The sequence below is a fragment of the Tachysurus fulvidraco genome, chromosome 14 (genome assembly GCF_022655615.1).
Source record: "Tachysurus fulvidraco isolate hzauxx_2018 chromosome 14, HZAU_PFXX_2.0, whole genome shotgun sequence".
In the NCBI taxonomy this organism is placed as follows: domain Eukaryota; kingdom Metazoa; phylum Chordata; class Actinopteri; order Siluriformes; family Bagridae; genus Tachysurus; species Tachysurus fulvidraco.
In genome coordinates this window covers 20,235,671-20,255,445 of record NC_062531.1, presented here as the reverse complement: position 1 = coordinate 20,255,445, position 19,775 = coordinate 20,235,671, and the positions used below count along the sequence as shown (strand labels likewise).

The 19,775-nt window shown below is 38.5% G+C and overlaps 2 protein-coding genes across 6 annotated transcripts in view; both read right to left on the bottom strand.

The window, feature by feature from the left end:
- Positions 1–8,963, bottom strand: part of acot7 (acyl-CoA thioesterase 7) — a 62,977-nt gene extending 54,014 nt beyond the window's left edge. For 2 of the 5 annotated variants that reach the window (XM_027167229.2, XM_047800035.1), the window contains exons 1-2: positions 8,816–8,963; positions 1,193–1,310 (exon numbers count right to left, since the gene is read on the bottom strand). In XM_027167229.2, the coding sequence (XP_027023030.1) occupies positions 1,193–1,310; positions 8,816–8,865 (168 nt within the window). In that variant the 5' untranslated portion in view covers positions 8,866–8,963. Of the gene's footprint in view, positions 1–1,192; positions 1,311–2,650; positions 2,781–7,855; positions 8,015–8,815 lie in introns of those variants that run through there. The other 3 variants (XM_047800034.1, XM_027167228.2, XM_027167227.2) reach the window with 3 other exon arrangements.
- Positions 8,964–10,933: 1,970 nt separating this feature from the next.
- Positions 10,934–12,929, bottom strand: LOC113656260 (transcription factor HES-2-like). The gene is made up of 3 exons (XM_027167440.2): positions 12,728–12,929; positions 12,529–12,616; positions 10,934–12,403 (listed from the first exon to the last, which is right to left on the bottom strand). Exons 1-3 carry the CDS (start codon positions 12,899–12,901, stop codon positions 12,087–12,089), a joined length of 579 nt encoding a protein of 192 aa, XP_027023241.2. The 5' UTR covers positions 12,902–12,929; the 3' UTR covers positions 10,934–12,086.
- Positions 12,930–19,775: the final 6,846 nt, after the last annotated feature.

Genomic DNA, 19,775 nt, shown 5'->3' with positions numbered 1-19,775 from the left:
CTTGAGGAAGGCCCTTAACCCTCATCTTCTGAGCTCAAACTGTAAGCCTTTTTGGATGAAAGAGTCTGACAACTGAAGAGCTTTTAATGCAAATTAGGGTTTAAGTAGGTATAGCACATATCCAGATGCTTGGCAACATTCAAAAACAAGGCAGAAAAAAAAAATGTCCTTTTAATCTTTATTAGAAATTCAATTCAAATTCAAAACTTTGCAGTTGTGATAATTACTCTGAAGAGGAGTACAGTAGCATTTTTTTGTAATTTAAAAGAAAAATGAAACCAAGATGAAATGACAGATATTATCAGATCATGTCAGATCTTTGTCAGAACATTGGTTGCACAAGCATCCGCACCCTTTTTAACGGGTGAAAGTAATCAGGATACACCCAATCATATTCAAACACGAGTTTAAAAGTTATTAATCATAGACCTGTCATCAATAAAGGGATTCTGATTTATGCCAAATTAACATAAGTTTTTTTGTAGGGTGATATCATCTTGGTTTGATTTGGGTGGATGAAGTCATGGTCAACAAACAAAGTTTTTACCAAGCATGAAATGTTAACTTTTTTTGTTAAAAGAGACAGACCAGGAGGGGGCACAAACAAATGTCTAAATCATACAATGAACTGCCTACAATAACATTAAAGTAGCTGCATAAATATCTGGCAAGTACTGGTCAGTTCCTGAATTGGACAACAATTCTCTTGGGCATGGAATAAGGCATCTAGATGGAAGCCTTTTCTTACCAAAAAAAAAACGTAATTTGAACTATGTCGCAAAATGTGTTATGGTCTGATGAGACCAAAGAAACCTTTTTGGACAAAACATGACAGCTTGTGGTGGTGGCAGCATCCACTTATGTGGCTGCTTATCTTCAGTTTGGACCAACAAAACATTAGTTAAGGGGTTATGCATGATCATGCAACCATGCTATAAGATGTTGTTTTGCTCTAAATCTTTTCCATTTGCTTTTCAATTGAAATTTGGTGAAAAGGTGAAAAAAGATATCCACATGATATCCTGAATCATATATTATAGAAGAAAGGTTTCATACACCAAACACACACCAAGTTAGATGGTATCGTGCTCAAACAAAACCGTATACTGTACATTTGATTGAATTAATTGTAAAAATCAGGAGGTGAAAATGAATAAGAATTCAGTTTAATGTGCGTGGGAGAATAACTCACCCCAGTTTGAGTATTACAGTGGCGGGTTCCTATAATGCACCCAGCCTCCTCAATCATCTTCAGGATTGTCCCACCATGGACGTTACCCACGATGTTGGCGTCATCTGGACGCATAATTCTAGGAATCACAAACAAACCCTGTTAGTTTCACCATTACTAACTGGATATGAGTCAGCAACATCCAGCATGCCTCATTTTGGATTTTCCGGTTGATGAGTCAGTACACTGTAGCTTTTCTTTTAAACATGCTGTTAAAGCCTGGGGAAATATCTACATTGCATTCATTTGAGACATATTAATCATCCATATCAATGTAACCGGTTATTGGTTAAACCTGCCTAAGATGGGGACACGTAATTATGTTGGCTTTGTAGAAGCCAACATTCTGTTTTCCTATTTAAGCTTGGATAAAAATTTATCAAGAGTAAATCCTCCTAGAGCTTTCGAGCCACATGCACCAAATTCAGATATGCCTTTTCCCCATAGACTTCCATTATAAACTTTGGAGGTTTATAACTCGGCAATCTTTTGAACTATCTACACCAAAATCCTTTAGGGTGACACTGAACAAAGTTTTAAATTGGTGTACCGACTGGCCTTTTGGTTGTCCCACAGCCCCGCCCCAAAATATGCAAAATCAAAAAACTTTTTACATGGACATGTGACATATCAAAACACTCAGAACAATGAGGGGAACTACCTCACGGGTATTCTGATGATGTCACGTGAAAACAAACAACATTAGCACATTTACATGTGGCATATCAAAACATTCAGCCCAAGGAGGGGAATTGCATCACAGGTTTTCGGATGACGTCACATGCACGTCTCCACTTGCCTCCAGATTTCACAAGTTTTATGTCCACTTGCCTTCAAAAAGCACCGGCATTTGCGAATACTTGCCTCGTCAAAGCCAACATCAAAGTTTGTTGCGACAAACTTTACAAATCTAGTTACAGACTGTAGTTTATAATCGTTTATAATAGGCTGAAAGTGTAAAGTATAATCCAATGAAAACACTTGAAGCCAAAGAAACAATAATGAATTTGGCTACGTGCCAGCAGGTTGCACAACCTACAGTATGTTATCTGGTGATACACATTTATCTGGCACCTTCAACCGGTTTGTGTAGATGTTAAACAGGAAACCGTATCAGAGGAAAGTACAGCATGTAACATTCCTTGTCGCTGAAGTGTTTCTCTTATTTGTACCATCTCTTATACCTTTTACCTAGATAGATGCCCATAGTTTTCTTTTAAATTTTATATTGAATGTACAAATCTGAAAGCAAACTTCTGCATTCTCAGACATTTTACTGCTAATTACATCACTACACTTTTTAAATCAAACTTACTTCATGTAGACATGGCATGAGACACAGAATATGGCTGAAAGTACATTAGAATATAAAACATTATAATAAGCTAATTAACAAACAGAAATCCAATGTGTAACTACCTGGTAAGCTGAATATGAGCCATTTTTTCACCGAGTAAAACTCCTGAGTCACGTATTGGAGAGTCTGTTTGTGTTTCTAAGCCAAACCAGAGCAAAACCAGGCCTTTTATTTGCTGTACCAGTACACACTGTGATATCATCACTGTCTCCACCACTAACATAGCTCTCATCCAGACTGGCCCTGCCCTTACTCAGTCCTCACAGACCAGTTCTGGGCCAATGAGAGCAAACAAGCGGTGACTGAAACTGTGACTGAGATTGACACTGCTGTGGTGAAGTTCTGAGCAAGTTTAACTGGTATGGAAATGTGTACTTTATATTAGAGGAGTAGACGAGTGCTAGTATCCCAAACTGCACTGAGCAAGTGAAAAACCTGCATTTTGCTATGCGGTATTACGTATGACTGTGCAGAGGAAATTACGTAATGAATGTACAGAGAAAGCTCATGCTGTAACTGGGTGGAAATCAATAAAGTCTGCATTATTATATGTTGACTTAAAACAAACAAAAATTGTCACAGATTATAATCAATAAAATATGTTAAAAATTTAGGTGATTTTGATTCTTTGATGCTACCATGAAGGACCGTCAGGATCAGCCCGGACTTTCGGCCATGTGTGTTTGTTATTGTTGTTGTCACATGTCTGCCCCGCCTTCGTCTGCTCCTCCCTGCCTCCACACCTGATCCTAATTGTGTCATCATTATCTTTTGTATAGGCAGCGTGGAATCATTGGTTATGTCTAGTCAAGGTTAGGTTTCATTGTTTGTATTATTTTAGTCCTCGTCATTTACTGTATTTGTCTTTATCATTATTAAACCCCATTCCTTTGATGCTATCCTGTGTACGGGTCCGTCTCCTTCCTTCCATGGTTGTGACAAGGACTCTTGTGTGTTATTGATTTCCCCTTATCCCTAATTCCACACAAGTTACCAAGGTCTTCAGGCTGATCATATTATAAACAGTAATTAATACCAATTCTTCAGTAAATGCTGTGAAAAGTAGATTTGTGAGTAAAACTAGGATTTTCTGGTGTCACATAGACTGGAACTATACAGACTTCAATTTATAGAGGAGATTGTTTTATTTAAGACCATGTGTCTTGATTACTGTTCTATGGTCGTTCTTTTTTCTACAAGAAATCACAGATCCTTTATTCATAAAAAGCAGGATTCACATTTTTACCAGAAGAAAAAAAGGTTTGTTTTTAGTGTGCTAATGTTCAGGATTGAATTTATTTGTGCTGGCACACTCAACAAAATCTTAAGACCAGGGAAACATTACAAGTATTCGCATTTCATCCTGGTGGACAGTAAATAGTTTGTAAGTATTGCAAAATGTCAAAAGTAGAATTTAAACTTAAACAGGCTATTTATCAGCTGATCAAAGGTTTAAGACCGTAGCCTTAAAAAGTTCAAATCTGTGCAAAAATATGGCTTTCATTGTCCTTCAGACAGTCACACTGTCATGATCTCCTGATGGCAAAAGCAAAAAGGTTTCTGTCTTCAAATGTGGCAGGATTGTTGAGCTGCACAAGCAAGGGCTCTCACAACGAACCATCGCTGCTGAGTTTGGATGATGTAAGATCCTGAGAGTTATGGGACAAAAAAAAAATCAAATGGTAGACCCAAAAAAATTTCACCTGCACTGAGCCGGAGGAGCCATGAAGACACAGGCCGATCCATGACCCATATTAAGGCCCTTACTGATGATGACTGCAGCCTAATAGCCATAAGACGGCATCTGTGAAAGAAGGGCTTAAAGAACAAAAGCCACGTCTCCTCCCACACCACAAACCTGCCTGTTTGGAATATGTAAGGGAGCACCAAACATGGGACATTGAAAGATGGAAGAGATTTTTATTCTCTGACAAATAATGTAACCTGGATGGTCCTGATGGATTCCAAAGAGGACAAGGAGACATGTTGCAGTGGGCATCCCTCTTGGCTGCGCGCCCTCGTCAGTGCAGTAATGACTGGGTCTTTCAACAGGACAAGGCTGCAGTTCACCCGCCTGACGAAGGACGTCTTCCAGGAGAATAATGTCGCTCTTTTGGATTATCCTGTGATCCCCTGATCTAAAGCCCCTTGAGAATGTTTGGGGATTAACGGCAAGCAAAGTTTAAAACAACCGGTATCAGTTCCAGACCATGGATGCCCATCATGAAGCCATCTTCACCACATTGGGCAACGTTCAGACCAGCCTCCTGGAAACAGTCGCATCAAGCATGCAGAATCGAGTGTCAACAAGAATGGTGGGGCTCCTCACTACTGAGACCTTTTGACACTTTTAGTTCTGTTTTTTAAGACTATGGTCTTAAATGTTTGATCAGCTGATGAACAGCCTGTTTGAGTTTAAATGCAGTTTTTAATAAATTACCTACTCTCTACTTTTTGTCTCTTGCTCCTGTTTCTTCTTTTGACATTTTGAAGCAGACATTACAACCTGGTTACGATCCACCAGCAAAAAGAAATGCGAATACTCTGTATGTTTCCCCCGGTCTTATGATTTTGTTCAGGAGTGTATGTTCTAACTTTATTGTGGCAGTTGTATACAGTGTATTACTAACCAAAAAGCTTTAGTTGTGATGTCTGTCTCTGTACCAGTGTTATCGTGGACTTGCCAGCAACTGATCACAGAAGCATGATACTCTACATACAGAAACCTAACAGTGTCCTAACGAATCATATAGCAGGCTTGCAGCAATAAAATAGTTTGTTGTTAATACTGACTGAAAATGTCTGATAAGTCAGCTTTTATTACGGCAGTGAAATAGAGCAACAGCATCTACTAACAGTTCCTGTTAGGAAGGAATAATAATTCCAGAGAAATTACTTGTCACCACCAATGTACCACGCCACTGATATCATGAAAATAAGACAAATCCTTACACCCAAAGATTTATCACGATTGTATATTTAACGCTGATCTGATGACTTAAGGTGTGTCATGCGATCTTGTGTCTAAACTTCCTGTATTTTATTTCATTGTAAAAGGCCATTTTCTACTCTGAGCAGAGCCACAGATAGGCACGCTGAGTTGATCATAAACAAGCAATCTTTAATACGTATGCCTCAATTTTCATAAGCATGATCCTAGAAACTGTGCATAATTTCTCTTCAATAATCTTGTATGCTTTTTAATCTAAAGCCTTTTATGCTTTCCACATTGTACAAAATATCAGAACTCTATACTGTAGAACAAGATAGGTCCATAAGCTGTACATTTTAATATATTCCTACCTGAGTAGAGTATAGCGCAGAAATATTTGGATTTCTTTCAGTAAAATCCGACTATTCAACATGTTTCAGATGGTTTCAGGGTGAAACTAACTCATCTCACAGCTCAACCATTGTATTTAAAACGCTCAGCATATCATTTTTGACGTCATCTCTTCTATCCACATAGGTGGGTGAATTTGGTATCCATGTAACAGGTTAACTAAATAAATAGTGTGCGTCTTTACAGTTCTCTGTTGCGGACTATTAAAATCTATTAAAAGCCATTACAACCCATACAAGGTGTTAAGTAAATATACATACACTGATGGTCCATTAGCCTGGATAAATGTTGAGTTTTTAAATCAATACAGATGCTTAATACATGAGTAGAGAAGCTAAATAATATTTAGAATTAAACACGTATTGAGTTAAACCCAAAGCAGCATATGGTTGAGCACAATGATTAAGACATATTTTCAAACTCGACATGATTTTCATCCATGTGGTATTCATAAATATCCAGTTACTTGGGAACTAGATTTCAAGAACTCCTGAAATATGCTGTGAATAAACATAAGGTGACTCACTAACATCAACAATAATTGATAAGGTTCAAACTGTATAATTAATTTAGAATAATGTAGAGTAATGTAAAGTAATGGTGTCCTATAGAAAGATGAAGTGTTAGTGTGTGTCTATTGGCGCTAACATGCTACAATGACTCAGCAGCATAACTGACCCTTAGTAGGCCCCATCTACCAGTAACACTACTGCAACTCAGTACAGTTTTCCAAAAGCTTTGCTAAATAAACAAGTTGCAAACAATTGTAAGGTTGTAATCTCTCACACATGAAGCATGTTATCTTATTACTGGATGTCTTTGCAATAGAGAACTGTTCAGGCAAAGTGCTGGATAGCTTTGAGGACCTTTGTTGCAAATCATGTGTCACGGTTGCCTGTCTTTCTGAATTTAGAGAATTTTAAGAATTTATGATGTTTGTATGTGTGCAGTATATTTAGTATGTTCAGTGAGTGGAATTTCTGTGATGTTTTCTCACTTTGTATCACTATGCCATCAGACGACCGGTTGATCGAACAGTCGGGCTCCAGTCTACAAATGATAAGATCTGTAAACTAACAGCCTGTGTGCCACAGTATCTAATGGAGAGCCAGACTACATATCCCAAAACTCCATGAAAGTCCATAGTTCATATTCTAGAGTCTCAAACTCATAAATGTCACCTAATAAACACTGCAAGAGTGCAGATTAGCCTCGCCTTTAGCGATGTTCGGATGTTCAGAATAAAAAACGCAGTGCACTCTTAGAAACAAACATCTTGGGTTTTGGGTTTAGTAAATGGTACTAGTTTAAAACTTAGACTTGTAACATCTGTATAAAACCTAGTATTGTCCCGTTCTGGAGAACAATCCGAATAACACTTTTTATATGTTTTTAATTATGTCGTGTACCAAAATCCTGCCAGCAGCCAGACTAGGTTACCAAAAATGCAATTACTTACAGTATTTACATTTACAGGATTTAGCAAACACCCTTACAACAAAAACTACTTACTTTTTTTTATTACTTTTACTACAATTGAGGTTTAAGGACCTTTGCTGCTCAGGGGCCCAGCAGTGGCAGCCTGTTGGACTTGGGATTCGAACACACAACCTTCTGGCTGGATAAACCAAGAAATGTGTGAAATATGTGAAAACTGCTTTACATCAATGAGGTGGTCTAAGTTTAGTTTTGCATCTATTTAAAAAAAAAAGTTTACAAAGGTATCTTTAATAGGGCAATGTGGTTAAGTTCAATACAAGTCTTTTACTTCCGCATCTATTAAAAAAAAAAAAAGTTTACAAAGGTATCTTTAATAGGGCAATGTGGTTAAGTTCAATACAAGTCTTTTACTTCCGCATAGCAACAAGCTCATTCAAACTTTAAGCCACTTTCGCTGTAGACATTAACATGGCAGTTTACATACCTAGAGGCCACAAGCTCCAGACGCCGCATCATTATGTTTGCAGGAAGACGAAACATTGTACTGCGCTGTGACACGTGGGCTCAATCCAATTTGGCCCTCTATTGGCTATATATTTGCACTACATATGCCTTTAAGATCCAGGACGTAGTGCATATATATAGGGAAAATAATGCTATTTGGGCTTCAGCCGTGAGTTTACGTGCGTGATGACGTTGCTCTTACGTCTGTAATGAGTGTACATGCATATGGCTGCCACTAGAGGCACTACAACCAGGAGAGAATGACTGGACCAACGAGACAACTAATTTATCGGTTGTTAATGCTGGAATTATGAAATTATTCAGTTTATTTACTGTACGCGTGTTTCCTTTAGTTTTTTTCTTCCTGTCTAAAACACCATACCTGATACACGCAGACAAAAATCAGGCTTTGAACATTCATGTCCTGCCCTTTCCATATATCTCCACAACTCGCACGAGCTATATAGATAAACCATTATATCTGCAGGGTATACGGCTATTCACTCCCCTTCTATAGCCGTAATGACCTCTGAATAACCTTGTAAGCTATGAAATATTTTTTCTGCATCATGCAAGTAGAGGGCATCACATGCTACATACCAGGAAACAGGAAAAATACCGGCATCCGATATCTAGATGCTAGAGGCTGTCTGTAAAGTCACACAAGCCAAAAGCAATGCTCATTCATACCCCTAGCTTTTATTATATTACTGATGATTCTTACTGTTCTTATTATTTCATACCTGCAAAGTGCGCACAGGCTCAATGTAATGTTACGTGATCTGTCTGTTGTAGATTAACGTGGGGGATTATCGGGGCCGTGCACACGGTTGCGACGTGTTGCGACGTTAGTCTCTAAATGAAGGATGCAATGGATGGAATCTACGCAGCACTGAGAAAACCGAGTCTTTAAGCTAGAGTCATATTGCTTACATCTTACCTGCATATCTGAATGGACGGTGAAGATGACTGGGAAGTTGGAGCAGACATGATAGGCGGTGTGTTTTCAGCACTTCTGTTGGACAGCACCTCCGAATGAAAACGAATGACTCTGAGCACACGAGCTTTGGAGGGTGAATCGATTCACCGGATATCTTGTGCTATTATAGGTGTACATGTGTTAGATAATATACATTGTTTTAAATATTTGGTGGTGATTTCAAATAAAATAAATCTTAGAACGTTGTTTAAATGTGTATTAGATTACTTTTTTTTTTGCAAATGGATAAGTATTTGACAGACACCGGTCACTTTAATAGGAACATGTACACCTTGACGTTCATGCAATTATCCAGTCAGATGTGCCAGTAGCTCTATATATACATTTTATCTACACTATATTTATACAAATACTATACATTGAGCTACTGTATATAGATAGATCAGAATAAGAATCAGAACCAGGTTTATTGGCCAAGTGTTTTGACACACACAAGGAATTTGCACCATAGCACCAGCCGCTTTACCTCCTACTGGTATGCAGAATCATCTGCAAATTTCAGGAGTTTAACAGTTGGGTCACTTGAAGTGCAGTCATTAGTATAGAATGAGATAGCAGTGGGGAGAGGACATATCACTAAGGAACACCAGTGCTGATTGTCTGAATTCTGGAGGTAACACTTCCCAGTCTCACCTGTTGTTTCCTGCCTGTCAGGAAGCTGCTGATCCACTTACAGATGGAATTGTAGTTTGTGATGTCTTGCAGGTCTTTCCACACTAATGCAGGATCAGAATTAATCGAATCATGTTTGGGCTGTAGTATTTATTCAGCACTGTGACATCTGTGCACCAACGTTCGTTAATGTAGAAGCAGATTCTGCCACCTTTCATTTTACCCGATAGCTCTGTTACGCGATCCGCTCGGTGTAAGTGGAAGCTCGAGAGAAGTAACACACTGTCCGGGATTGAGTGACTGAGTCAAGGTGAATGCCGCAGCTTTACAAGCGCACCGACGCGCTTCCCTCGCCGGCGTCTCCTCCATGTACCATAGAGCGCAGCTGCTCCTTCAACTAAGAGTTCCAAAAAACTTTTTAAAACTGGTGAAAAAGTGTCTAGAGTGAACTGCCCGCTGTTAAGCAGTTCTTGTACGTTATCACTGTAGGGTGACCAAACACACAGAAAGTAAACAAAAAGGAATAAAGTACTAGAGTGACGTGTCGTGGATGCTATCGTGACCTCGTGTTTTAGATAGATAGATAGATAGATAGATAGATAGATAGATAGATAGATAGATAGATAGATAGATAGATAGATAGATAGATAGATAGATAGATAGATAGAATGGCTAAAAGTTAGGGCAACAGTCATACCTGGAGCATATACAGGAAAACACAACTCAGATGAATATTGTCATATTGTGCATAAAAGTAGCCATAAACAGAACATCACCTCAGTACAGTACTCTAATTACATTTGTGAATGAAAGGCATAGCTGTGAGAAAACAGGTGAACCTTGAAACATACTATGAATACTTTTCCTATTTCTTTTAACTTACTATTTGTATTTTGAATGCTGTTTACTTTCTTTTTAATTGGGATATTTACTATTTATTTTTCTTATGCGTTAAAAGCGAAAGTTATATGCTTGAATGTGCGTTAATTAATTTCACCACACGGTGGCAGCAGAGACCGTCTCTCGGGTAATCTCACGTGATTTGGGTTCCACGTCATCTTGAATTCTCAATTATAGTGCACTTAATATAATGTAATATAATGTACTGTGTTACAATACAAATCATGAGTAAAAATTTATAAATAACCTCCGTGTTTTACAGAATGGTGTGATGCCACACCAGGTAGAAAGTAACAGGTTCTTCACTATTGACCCTCACAATAGTGATGGTTGAGTCATGTTTACATTTACATTTACATTTACAGTAGCCCAACACCTTAACCACTGAGCTACCACATCCCCATGTTTGACACCCAGATTATAATCCTACACCATGTAGACTTGTGTATTTTCTGCAAGTAAACTGGAGTATGATGCTTATCCAGTCCAGTGATGTTTTTGTGCTCAAGTCGCATAAACAGTGGCAAACAAAATGATTAGCCCAGATCTTTTATTTAAAAGTATAATACATAATAAGAATAATTACGTAAACAAAACAGTACTTACATCTCGTAAAAAAGAGACTTTTGAAGACAACACTACGTGTTTACATGTAAACAATAAAGAAATAAATGACGTCTCTAAAAAGGAAACTGTATAACATCAAAATGTGTTTAGAATTAAACAGTAAATTGCACGTCTCTAAAAATGAGACTGTATAACACATCATAATGTGTTTTCAAGTAAACAATAAACAATAATAAAAAGCACGTCTCTATAAAATGAGACTGTATAACACATCAAACGTGTTTACGAGTAAACAATAAACAAAAAGCACGTCTCTAAATAAAATGAGACTGTATAACACATCAAACGTGTTTACAATAAACAATAATAAATAGCACGTCTCTATAAAATGAGACTGTATAACACATCATAACGTGTGTACAATAAACATTAATAAATAGCACGTCTCTATAAAATGAGACTGTATAACACATCAAACGTGTTTACAATAAACAATAATAAAAAGCACGTCTCTATAAAATGAGACTGTATAACACAACATAACGTGTTTACAAGTAAACAATAAACAAAAAGCACGTCTCTAAATAAAATGAGACTGTATAACACATCAAACGTGTTTACAAAAAACAATAAACAATAATAAATAGCACGTCTCTATAAACCGAGACTGTATAACACACCAAACGTGTTTATAGCTAAACACAGAAACACCACGTCTCTAAAATGAGACATTTCTAACACAACATAGTGTGCTTCAAGTAAAATAATCTGCACAGACTCAGAATCCTGAAGTAGACAGAATCCTGAAGTGGAAGTGCAGGTTTTACACTGGACAACCCACGGGGTTTTACATAGGCGTTTTCTACAAGCCCTCACCCAATTAAGCCCAAACCGAATAACCGAGTTATTTACAGGTCACGCGCAGGATCTCTGAGAAAACGAACCGAAAGTTACAAACGAGCGAATTTTGACAAAAGCGAACGAGAAGTATACAATACTTAAGTAAATCAACTTGACTTAGTACCTCAAGTCAGCACCTTATACACATCTGCAAATATTCACAACACATTTCTGGGCTGTTTATGTACATTATTTGACAAGTGGCATGAAACAATGCGCCGCCTTTCCGCATCTACCAAGGTCTCCACATGGGCTGAGCGACAGCATGTGGCGCATCCTGTGGTCTCTCCGGTGTGACGCGCGCGCGCTTTTCTCTCCGGGTGATTTCGATCCACTTCAGGCTCAGAAGCCGCTCGTGTTGCACCGGCGATGGCGCGGTGGATGCGCGAGCACTGCACGTGCTGCAGGACGATGAACTCGAACGCAGTGACTGCTGGACGAAGTCGTGCACACGTGCGCAGGTTTGTTGGTCGAGGCTCGTGCGCGGGAGGAGCGCAGAGACCCGCTGTAAGCACGCTTCATAGCCTTTTCTGTAACTTACTGTAACATCTGGGGACAAGAACAAATAACACATTTAGTTTTCTTTGCAAAAAAGATGTGGTACTACGTTAGATTAAAAAAAACACAAAACGAATAATAATTTAAAAAAAAAACAAAAAACAAACAGCGCGCACCATTTGTAGGCATTTTAGGGACATCGGCCAAGAATTTGACCGTCAGTTCCAGGATGTCTGCTTTCTCAAGCTTCGAGTAGCGACAGTTCTAAAACAGAAAACAAAAGAAACGTAAGTTCAAACTGCAAATTGCTTTAAATTCATTATATTTCAGACCAGATCTTTGTGGTTCTGCAAATGAAAATGAACTTTTACTTACATCTTTTCCCATTAGAGGAACGATGAGGTTTTTCAGCTGGTTCAGGCAGTCGTTGATGCGCGCTCGTCTGCGCTTCTCCATCAGAGGTTTTAAAGTTTTTCTGAGCTCCGAGGCCTCTTTTCTCATGGCCACTGTGCTGACACTGCGAGGCGGGAAAGACACAGCCGGAGTCATTCTCGATGCTTACAGAGATCTTGTCTTTTCTGGCGACCAGAGGTTTCTGTCTGAGATGCGCTCAGCGCGCGCTATTTATCCGTGTTCGGTGCGTCATGGGCACGCCCACCACAAGCCAAGCGCGCAAACAAGCTAAAGTTTTGAGGCGCAGAACAATAGCCTGGCGTTTAAAATCTGTGCACGTGATCCCTTTTCATTAATTTATCTTACCATACAGTTTTATGATTCTTAGTTTGATTAAATTCTGCCCTTTATGCTACTAACCAACTTTAAACTTTCCATTAAAATGCATACTTATTTATGAATCTAGAAATCATTTGTCATGTATTTTTGTCTTCATTTTGTTTTCTTTAACCATCTTATAGAATAACGATATATAATCTGCATATGTAAGCTTACAGTAATAGTGAACACCGTTTCACTACTACGTGAACTGAGACCTAGCAACTGAAAAATAACGTTTATTACTATTACTATTATTATTCTGGAATTAACATAGAATATAATAAAGGTATAGACACATTGTTAATATTGTGTATTAAAATATATACAGAGAATGGTGTGAGACAAAAAGGAGGGAAATAACGAATGGCTGAACAAAATACATGTGCAATGGGCTGGAGAGGGAGGGGGTGTTAAATATCTATAATTTAAATTACAAGCACAGATCCCCAAGCCACGCCATTTTAAGTAACATCTGCTTGTAAAATTTGATCAACAATAGTTTTTTTCACTGGCGTGTTCATGCGATGACGTAGGAGTTCACCTGCATCCATGGTGCACGATGGTTTGTGTGTGTGTGTTGGGGGAAGGGTACATGGCTTCTCTACGTTTGGCTTATGTTTATTTCAAAGAGTCCACTAATCCGTATTATAAACGGTCTCTAAAATGGGTATACAACATTTACTATACAGATATTCTGTATTTTTACGCACAGTAAGGAAATGTGCTCTTTGCGTTTTGGGTATCCTGACTACGACGCACGACTGCTGTCCCATTTGTGACCAAATCTTTTTATTCAACTTTAAAGTAAAAATGGCAAAACCTAGGGCTTTGTGTGGTGCGCGCCTGGAGATATTTTCAGTTTGTAACCCGTGCATCCCCACGGGATCCACGCGTCCAGCACGCGTCATGGCGAGGGCACCAGATGGCCTCCTAGTTAACTATCCACCCCCTTCCTACTTGTGCGCAATGGTCATGCCTATGTATGCTCCATCCACGAATTTTGTGTGTGTGCATAGTTTTTTTTTTGTTGAAAAATATTTGGCGTCAGTGACCCATCTGCATGCCTGTCATCAGTGGATTTGGATTACAGGTTATCAGACAAAAGAAGAAGCATTTCTTGGTGTTTTGCGCTTGCTCATTGGCTGGCTGTTAGCTTGGGAAATTTACGGCTATTAATGATGAACGATGAGTTGGGACAAAGCGACGCGTGTTTATTATTTTTATGTGTGAAAAAAAAGCACTTTGGATGTAGAGGGGCTACTTAGGCTTGTAAAAATATTCGTTATACAACTGCTATATAAACATGTTCAAAAGCCTATGCGTGATTTAGTGAAATATTATAAAAGGTAATTTTACGTTTACTGTAAGATGCGATTCTTTGTTTTCCAGATGTATGTAGGGTTAGTTTTATTCCTATGCGCGCATCTGTCCTATGTGCAGTTCTGTTCAACATAAAGTCTGTAAGACACATTCGACTTTTTTTGTTATAGTTTTTAAATCGTGAGTTACAGGTACATTTTATAAGCATTTTAAAATAATAATAAAAAAAGTCATCAGGATTGCATAAGCAAACACAAGGGAGCGACAGAGGCCCCCCGCTCCATAGCTTGTAACCGATGCGCGCTCTGCACGCGCCCCAATTCCCTGCAGGCTCCATAATCACCAATCTCACGAGCCACTCGTCGCGGGCACATAATTGTGAGCTCGAGAACTTTTTCCACGGTTGGGGTTTCTTTTGTCCTAAGAAACGCATTTTAGCGTGGGTGCCCCATCTGCGAATGCGCAACTGGAGAGCGAGGGTTTTTTTTTTGTTGTTGTCTAGGGTTTGGGAACGACGAGGTTGGTTGTTTTCTTGTACAACACGTCTGATGGGTGAACAGCAAGCAGACCTGTCGTTTAAACCCCCTCTTTTGCAAAACCCAATCAATGTGGTTGAACAATACACTTTTACACGAGCCACGCGTCGACACGTGGGAAGAAAGCGACGCGCATCGTTTTAACTCAGACTCCTTTGTCCGAAACTAAATGGAAGCCTATTTAATTTAGGCGTTTTTTAGTGTTCTATTGAGCACTGTAAATAACTTTTACCAGAAAATATTAATGAATGTTCTTAATCTTATATTAATCTTATAATTGAAATAAGCTTATTAAAAAAATGTTGTCCTAAAATCTATATTTTCCATCCCTCATAATCACAATTATTATCCTGCCAATTCTGAGGTGCAAGTTTTTCTTAAAAAATATAAAACCTGGTATACTGACCGGTTATTCCATATATAAATGTGAAGATCTTATTTATAGTATGAAATACTGTCCTCTATATTCTAGGTGTTATAACATCGTGATGTACAGTATATTGTATATTGTTTTTCCTCAATATACACAATGTATATCTAAATAAGATTCTATAAGACTCTAAAAACTTATTATGGTATTATGAAAGGCCTTGGCAGGAATTAAGAAGGTAAGATGAAAAGAAAAAGAGAACAAAGGAAACAGACACCACACGTTTTATTTTGAAGTGGGTTTTAATTTTTATATAAGAAAATAATAATAATTTGCAGCACTTCATTTAGTCTTCAAGATATATTTTGTTAAAACCATAAAACTTCAAGCCTTATGACTTCCCCATGCTGAAATTCATAGAATAACTGCTAACAGATTTCTCCATCTCTCTCTCTCTCCATCTCTCTCTTTCTCCTCTCTCCAGTCTGCCGAACGAGCAATGAGAGTTTTAAAAAATCAGTATCTATTCCTTCTGTTTTTTCAGTTTTCTTCTTCTTGCTGTCTTAAAATAAATGTTCTTGCATCTATCTGTTTGTTATTGCCTTTTAAATTATAATTGCTTATGATTACTTAATGTACATAAAACGGATAGTATGATATAATATTCCCTAAATAAGTAGAGGAACACATTTAGAACATGTGTGATAGATTATAGAGTATATTAGTCCACAAAATATATTTTGCCGTTAAAATGCTGAAAAATTATAACTTTTCAGACATCTTTAACAATAAGATGCTATAGAAGTGTGTGTGTGGTGGTGGTGGTGGGGGGGTTTGAGGATTTTGGAGCACACTGAATCAGATTGACATGGGGGAAGGGAGTTGTGTACTGATCTACAAGTTCGTTCAAAACTGAATGAAGCAGATGTTAAAATACAAACTTAGACATGTAGACATTGAAAAATATTTTATTCAGTAAACTATGTGAATGTACAAACAACGTCTGAATGTGTAGTTACTGCTGTTATTTCTTCATACTTGTTTTAAGCATTCTTTAATGAAGTGCTCACATTAAAGGGTTTAACATGTTGGAAATAACATTATTATGTAACATAAAGATTAAGTTGCAGCTCAACATTTAGGCCTATGGATATTTTGTTAGTCATACATATTTTACTTATTGCCTAAATTTCTTTTTTAGAAAGACAAACACATTGGTAATAAGTATCTGGATAAGATGAAGTGAATTTTCTTTCAACTTGTGTTTCAGTGGAATTAAATTTGGCATTCGCTGTTCCATAATGTTTTTTCAACATTTTCTAGTTGTATGTATCAGTAAATATGGAAACTAAAATATAACTGTGTCACCGGTTTTTAGTTTTTAGCATATCACAAAAAACTATAGTAAATGAACAATGCTTTGAAAGATGGTTCTCTTGTTTCATGCCAGAATAAAGGGACCTTACTAGGATAACCAGCTGCTAACCCCCACCCCATGTTCTTAAAGCAGGCTGCTAACAGACACAAGGAAAAAAACCTTCTTGGAGAGCATAGAAGCAGGAAATGAGTACAAGCATTAGATGACAGGTACCATGTTTAAAGTCAGCACTTTAGAGGCTCTATATACGTTTTCACCTTGAAGTTGTCCACAAAATAGAACTGAATTGGATTTCTTTAAAATTGTATACTATATATTGCCAAAGGTTTTTGGACATCTGATTATGACACTCATATGTTCCATTCCAGATTTAGCCCTTCTTTGCTGTTATAATTCCTCTTTTCTGGGAAGGTTTTTGGAGTGTTGCTGTCAGGATTTGTGCTCATTCATTCCCAAGAGGATTAGTAACGAGTCAAGTCCAGAAGCTTTTATTGTCATTTCAACCATATATAGCTGTTGCAGTACACAGTGAAATGAGACAACGTTTCTCCAGGATCATGGTGCTACATAAAACAAAGACAGGGCTAAGGACTTAGTATGTAGTCCTAGCCCCTGGTGAAAACAGTGCAGGACCAGACACAAGACAGACAAGACAGTGCAGAACAAAAGACAGTGCAGACGAAAGGTTACAAGACAATACAAAAAATACAAAAAAAGACAATACACAAATGACAATAAACAGAAACAGCACCGACCAGTGTAAATACTGTATGTTCAGACAATATTGTGTGCAGTAATACTAGAATGAACACAGTTTCTTAGCAGCAGGGTCCCTGAGAAAATTTATAGGATTTGTGCAAAAACAGCAAATGACTGAAATATTGTACAGTATGGGAAAAATGAGGGAAATGATTAGACAGTGTGTGCAAAGAGCAAAAAAAGTAAAAAGTGATGAATGTAAGCAGCATGTAAACAGGTTGATGGATGTATATTGAAAGTGTGTGTATTTGGTGTAGGTCTGTGCAGTCCATACAGATGATTTGCGTGTGTATGTTGTGCTCAGTAGAATTCAGTTCAGTTATTAATAAAAATAAATTATCAGGAATTGTAGTGATTCAGCATACAAACACATTATAGTCAATTTTGTGCTTGCAACTTAAATATTTTGATGTGACCATAAACATTTGGCAATATGGTGTATGTCATGAATCTAAGTCCAGGTATATAGATGTCCATTCAAGTGAACCTTTAACTATGTCGACTCTGTTCGTCTAATCATGTGACTTCAAATGGGAGACCGCTTGGGCTTGATCTGGAAGCGTTGTCCTCTTCACATTGCTGATTCTGGAATATTCACAGAGAAAGAGGAAATGCATCGTGTTAGTTACAACCCAGAATACCACCCCTTACTGTACCTCTCCTTACCACTGAACCTGGTTCCCTCCAGGAATCTTCTCCTGGAGTTGGTGGGCGCTCCTGTTTGGCCATAAGGTTTTGGTGCACTTTTTTTGGTGCACCACGATGCCTTGCAGCCACACTTAAAGGTACTGGCCTTAGTGCTGAAGTGGCTCTATTGTTTCAGCACTGCAGGTTCAGAAGAGCGAGGAGAGGACACTGTGCACACTGTCTCGGGTGGGTGAGGGTGCTGCATTTTCATTCTAAACCCCCGCTCTGTGCTGGACAAAGAGAGAATCCACTGAGTTACCCATGCATTGGTGTCTTTAGCCTTGGCCATACAATGTGGTGGCACGTGATTGGTAACGAAGAGAAGGGCGAAGTGCCGGATTGCAAGGTATTAATCAAGTTAAGGCCCACAGCTTCCTGTTCAACTGCAGTATTTTTCTTCTGGTCAAGGGTCAATTTGAGGGAGACCAAAGACCTGAAGACAGGTTAGCTGATTAGGACCCAATTGAGTTTAAGGTATACTCGCTCTGCATTGCTGGTTAACAGCACCCAGTCCACTTGTTCCTTCTTGGTCAGGTCTGAAAGGTCTTGAGGCGATAGAAGAGTATTTGGTCACAAATCAGCAATAGTAACCAGCCATACCCATAAAAGCATATACCTGTTTTTTCATGGTGGGTTGGGGGTGCTCCATGACTGCCTCAATCTTTTTCTCCTCTTCTTCTCCTTTTCCTCAGTGCAATCACCAAGGTACTCAGTTAGCCTCAGGTGGCACTTGTGAGGGTTAGCTGTAAAACTCACGCTCTGGAGAGCCTCCAGAACCTCCCCCAGATGGTATAAGTGATCTGACCATGTGGAGGAGTGGATAATTACATCATTCATATTGAAGGCTGCAAACTGATGAAGGGGCCTGAGAAACCTATCCATTAGACACTGGAAGGTCACAGAGAGGGCCACTTGCCAGTACCCTTTTGTTAGGTCCAGGGATGATATAAAGTGTGCTCTCCCTTGGCATGTCATGAGGTCAACCACTTGGGGGAGGGGGTAGCTGTCAAAGTCCGATTTCGAGGGATCCATCAGGCTTGGGCACAACCAATGGGCTGGTAGATTCTTTGATGATTGCATCCCGCAGCATTTTGGGCATTTCCTTTGTACTTTTTTATTATGCACTCTCACTTTGTATTATATTATTCTTTGTATAATATAAAATTTTTTGTATTATGTTTCTTATGATCTATAAATGTGCTTTGTGACAATGTCCATTGTTAAAAGTGTTATACAAATAAATTTAAATTGAATTGTATTGAACCTTCTCTATAACACAACTGCGAGCGTTTGTGACCCTATAGGGCAGCTGTTGGACCACCATCCCAGGAGGAGTTTTGATCTTCTATTATACCAGGTGGTTGAAGCCAGGGACAGATGACAAGATGTCCCCGAACTGGTCTACTGGTCCTGTGAAATACTCACCTGCAGCAACCAAATAAGTGTGCAATCCATTTTTCTAGGACATTATTGTGATAAAGCTGTTGTTCTGCACACTTATTTGGTTGCTGCAGGTGAGTACTGTACTTCACAGGACCCACCCTCTCAAGTACTGTGTTTGGGCCCTGCAATTTTGCCAGGAATTTGCACATCACATTG

Bases quoted from the DNA above. Each gene is read 5' to 3' on its own strand.
- LOC113656260 (XM_027167440.2), bottom strand. From the start codon at position 12,901: ATGACTCCGGCTGTGTCTTTCCCGCCTCGCAGTGTCAGCACAGTGGCC. The intron at 12,617-12,727 runs GTAAGTAAAAGT...TTTCTGTTTTAG, and splicing joins TTCCTCTAATGGGAAAAGAT to AACTGTCGCTACTCGAAGCT. The intron at 12,404-12,528 runs GTGCGCGCTGTT...TCTTGTCCCCAG, and splicing joins CCCTAAAATGCCTACAAATG to ATGTTACAGTAAGTTACAGA.